Here is a 4033-nt window from a genome sequence, read left to right on the forward strand (position 1 = left end):
CGTACAAACTGCTGTGGGCCACATCTTTCTCCACTCTATCCAGAGATAGTCTCCATTCCTAACCACCCTCCCAATCCCCACTCCTCCCATCCCTGACAAATACTCCTTCTTCTTCTCCCTTATTCCCTTCCCTCTTCTCCCTTTTCCTCTATCTCCTATCTTTGCCCCTTATCCCTGCCTTCTGTCTCTCCTTTATGCTGAGAAGTTGATCTTGGGGTGTCTTGGGCCAACTTTGAGGTCCTTACTCCCCTGATGAGTTGTTGACCAGGAAAGCCCCCAAGGCCCTGCCAACCATTAAGTCTATTACCATGGCTGTCGGTTGCATGTTAGAACAAGGTGGTAGATCTCGACTGCTGAGACGCCTGTGTACTTTAGCTCCAGGACGTGGAGAAGTTAGACTGGGACTAAGATGGACAATCCCTCCCTACGGATTGGCCTACACAATGCCAGAAAGCACTACTGCAGGCTACCAGGGGAGAAGGGAACCACCAACAGTCTCACTGTATACTGTGGAATCAAAATGGCAGGCAAGATGTACTTACTGCTGCAGTAGTGGTACAGTTGTTGAAAATACAACCAAAGACATTTCCATTGGCTTTAACTCAACGCATGATGTTATAATCCAGGGCAGAATCCCAGGGCAGAATTCCCGGAGGGGAAGCAGCACATGCTATTGTTTTACTGACTAGATGTGACATGCCTGTCAACTTGGTTTCTACACAGTTGTATGTTCACTACAATACTGCCCCTGCAAGCCTCAGTTGCCCATGGAAGGAAACTCTTTTACAATCGTAAGCGCATTCTATGACTTTAAGACTCATGACCAGTCAAGTCCCCGAGGCTGTGGCATAATAACCTAATATTCAGCCATAGATGGAAGGAAATGATCAAGTAACTGTATCACCCTGGAAGGCTTGGGGACCAGTGCTGAGGGGTGTATGCGAAGAACACAGGAGCTGAAGAAAGAGGTGGAATGTCACAGAGCACCTTCGTCTGCACATGGCAACCATCACCATCCTCAGCAAGAGGTTGTGACTGCTCACAGACACCCACAAGAGTGGGCCTGTTGATGTTCCTCATGCAGGAATGAGGTGGAGAAGGTCAACCTGAGCGTTCAGCCTCTCTCCTTCACCTCTCCCTGATAGTTCATGGAATCCTGCCTCAGCTTCACTGGGCTAGAATACACAGTGTATATTGAAGTTAACTGAGGTGGGGGCTCCCTCTGGGAAGCCACCATCCATGTTGGAGTGAGACTTTTCAATAATGCCGCTGCTTTTGGGTCACCCATGCTCCTGTAAGAGAGCCAAATCAACTCTTGTTCACCATGCTAGTCTAGGGTGGGATTGCTACTTCCATCTATCACTGTCCTATCTGGGGTGACTACACGTTTGTTTATATCACCCCAGGAAATATTAATGCAGGCCCTCTGCTCTCCATGAAGGATTTGACTCATAGAAGCTCAAGGAGGAAATGGAATCTTCAACATATTTCCTTAATTTTTTTTTTTAAGTTTCCAAAAAATGTAACAGAAGTAATCCTGAGGTGAGACCACATGCTTTTCTCTAAAGATTATTTTCTTGTTTGAGAATGCTAGGAACCATTGCCAGGAACAGGAACAAATGGTCAGAGCCTGTGGTTAGATCCAGGGAGCAGCAGCCCAAGAACCTAACTTAGGTTCATGGGTGGTCCCTAACTCCATTCCTTAGGCTGGGTCTGAAGAGAGAGCCCTCCTGTCTTTGGAGTGGGCAATGGCAAAGACAAGGGTCTCCACTCAGCCCACCCTGTGATTTTTAGGTGACCAAAATAGGTTGGAGAGGGTGGTGAGACCAGGGTTTAGGGACTAGCTAGAGAGGCCTCCATGGGATTACTGTGACCAGACTTCTCGGGGCCTGGAAGGGAGGGAGAGCATAAAACCTGTCACGATGGGGTTTCGGGAAGAAAACCTGATTCAGAGCCTTTGGAAAGAAAGCTAAGCCCAGACGTTCCTATCCAGAGAAGACTTGTTGAGCAGGTTGTCAGGAACCCTGCCCACCTTCCTTTTCATTCACAGATCAGGTCTCAAAGAAAGTCCTGTTTTCTCGAAGGTACCAGAAGCCACTCCTGTTTGATGATAAGAACCTGAAGGAAAGGGGCCCCGAAGGCCAGGCCGAGCTCCACACTGAGGCTTCCTTCCTGCTCCCCTCCACGTTTCTTCCCCGCACCACCAGCACTCACCATGCAGTTGGGGGTCTCGCAGCTGCAGGAGACTGTGGAGCTCATGGCAACCAGAGGGAGCTCTCCTTCTGTCTTCCCCTCAAGAAACAAGACAGATAAGGAAAGGAGTCCAGTGCTTTAAGAGTAGAATCTGACTCAGAGGGCGGGCCCGGAGAAGGTGATCTTCTCCCCCTGTGACCTGTGGCTAATCCCCTTCCAGCCTCTTGCTGTAGGGACCAAGGTGCACCTAACTGGAAAATGCTTCCTGGATGATAAGTTTTGTGGGTACCAGGAAACTTTCAGAAGTCTTTCAGAAGGCCGGCTTCCCAGGGAAAGCGAAGGGAGGTGAACAGAGTTATAGGTAAGCTTTTGGTTTTCCAACTGAAATGAGATGAGATGATAAGAGATGATTGAGATGATGAGAGAACTCATTAAAAAGATAGTGAGCCCAGGGGAGTTGATGCATAAATGAAGTGATTAATGACAGAAGGAGTATTACTCGTTCTGGGCACTCTGCCTCCAAGGCTCTTGAGTGGAGACAAAAGCTTGAGTGGAGACCCAGCAGGGATTCTCACCCTGTGGATCGTGACCCCTTTGGGGGTCGAATGACCCTTTCACAGAGGTCACCTAAGACCATTGGAGAACACAGACATTTACATTATGATTGATAAAATTACAGTTATGAAGTAGCAAAGCTAATTATTTTACGGGGGGTCACAGCATTAGGAAGGTTGAGAACCACTGGCCTAGAGGCTCAATAAGAACCGGAGGAAACAGCAATGGATAGCGCCGGCCCGGCTCTGTAAGACACAGAAAAGCCTGGAGGAGTTTTTAAGGGAGCCAGATTGGCAGAGTTGCTCTCCTACACAGAGGACTTGGAAGGACCACTCCAAAAAAATGTGCTCGGCCCCCACCTCCGTGAAAGCCAGACCTAGCAAGCATCAGCTACTCATGGCAGTAGAATATTCTGAGACAGGCGACCCTGACTCCCACTATTCAGAACACATGGGAGGAACCACAGAAAATTCCATGGGAAAAGTACGGGGAAAGTACGATAGGGTGTTGCAAAGGGAGGGGATCAACCTGGCTTGAGCCTGGACAGCAACCCCAAGATCATAAAAATCATTAATACTAAATAGCCATCCTCCAAGGACTTGACCCCACACCCTGCTACAGCTTCATATGTGCTGCTCTATGTTTGTTTTGTTTAGTTTGATCACGGACGGAGTATGTACATGCTCATGTTACAAATTACACTCTAGGGCCCCTGAAAATGATGCCAACCTGGCAAGCACTCTAGCTGAGCTGCATCCCTAGCCCTTCAGCACCTACCTTTGTTTGTTTATTCTTTTTCTTTCTTTCTTTTTGTTTTTATTTTGCTTTACTTTTCTTTTTGCTTGTATGTCTATGCATATGTGTAGGTACAAGTGTGTGTGAGGGTCAGCGATCGATGTCAGGCGCCATCCTCCATCACTCTCAACCTTATTTACTGAGACAGGGTCTCTCACTTGCGCCCAGAGGTAGCCCATTTTATTAGTCTAGATTGCTCTGGGGAATGCCCTATCTTACCACTTCTGAGCACTGAGATTACAGATGGCCACTGCACACACCTAGCATCTATGTAGGTACAAGGGATCTGAACTCCAGTCCTCATATTGGCATGTCAAGTGCTTTTCCCACTGAGGCACTCCCTAACCCTCATAGGTATAACTACTACACAGTAAGTAGAAAACTACTGCAGCTTAGAACTTGAACGGTTTCCCCCTTTTCAGCAGATACCAGCTTTACTTTCCCTCTTCTAGGAACACACACACACACTCACATACACATACACACAGTC

The 4033-nt window shown here is 47.9% G+C and overlaps 1 protein-coding gene across 2 annotated transcripts in view; it reads right to left on the reverse strand.

Moving 5' to 3' along the window:
* Positions 1-2306, reverse strand: part of LOC116098716 (solute carrier family 23 member 1-like) — a 44224-nt gene extending 41918 nt beyond the window's left edge. For both annotated transcript variants that reach the window (XM_031381519.1, XM_031381518.1), the window contains exon 1: positions 2215-2306. In XM_031381519.1, coding sequence (XP_031237379.1) covers positions 2215-2259 — 45 coding nt within the window. In that variant the 5' untranslated portion in view covers positions 2260-2306. The remainder of the gene's footprint in view (positions 1-2214) is intronic.
* Between the last annotated feature and the right edge of the window lie 1727 nt (positions 2307-4033).

This window comes from Mastomys coucha, unplaced genomic scaffold (genome assembly GCF_008632895.1).
Source record: "Mastomys coucha isolate ucsf_1 unplaced genomic scaffold, UCSF_Mcou_1 pScaffold20, whole genome shotgun sequence".
NCBI lineage: Eukaryota > Metazoa > Chordata > Mammalia > Rodentia > Muridae > Mastomys > Mastomys coucha.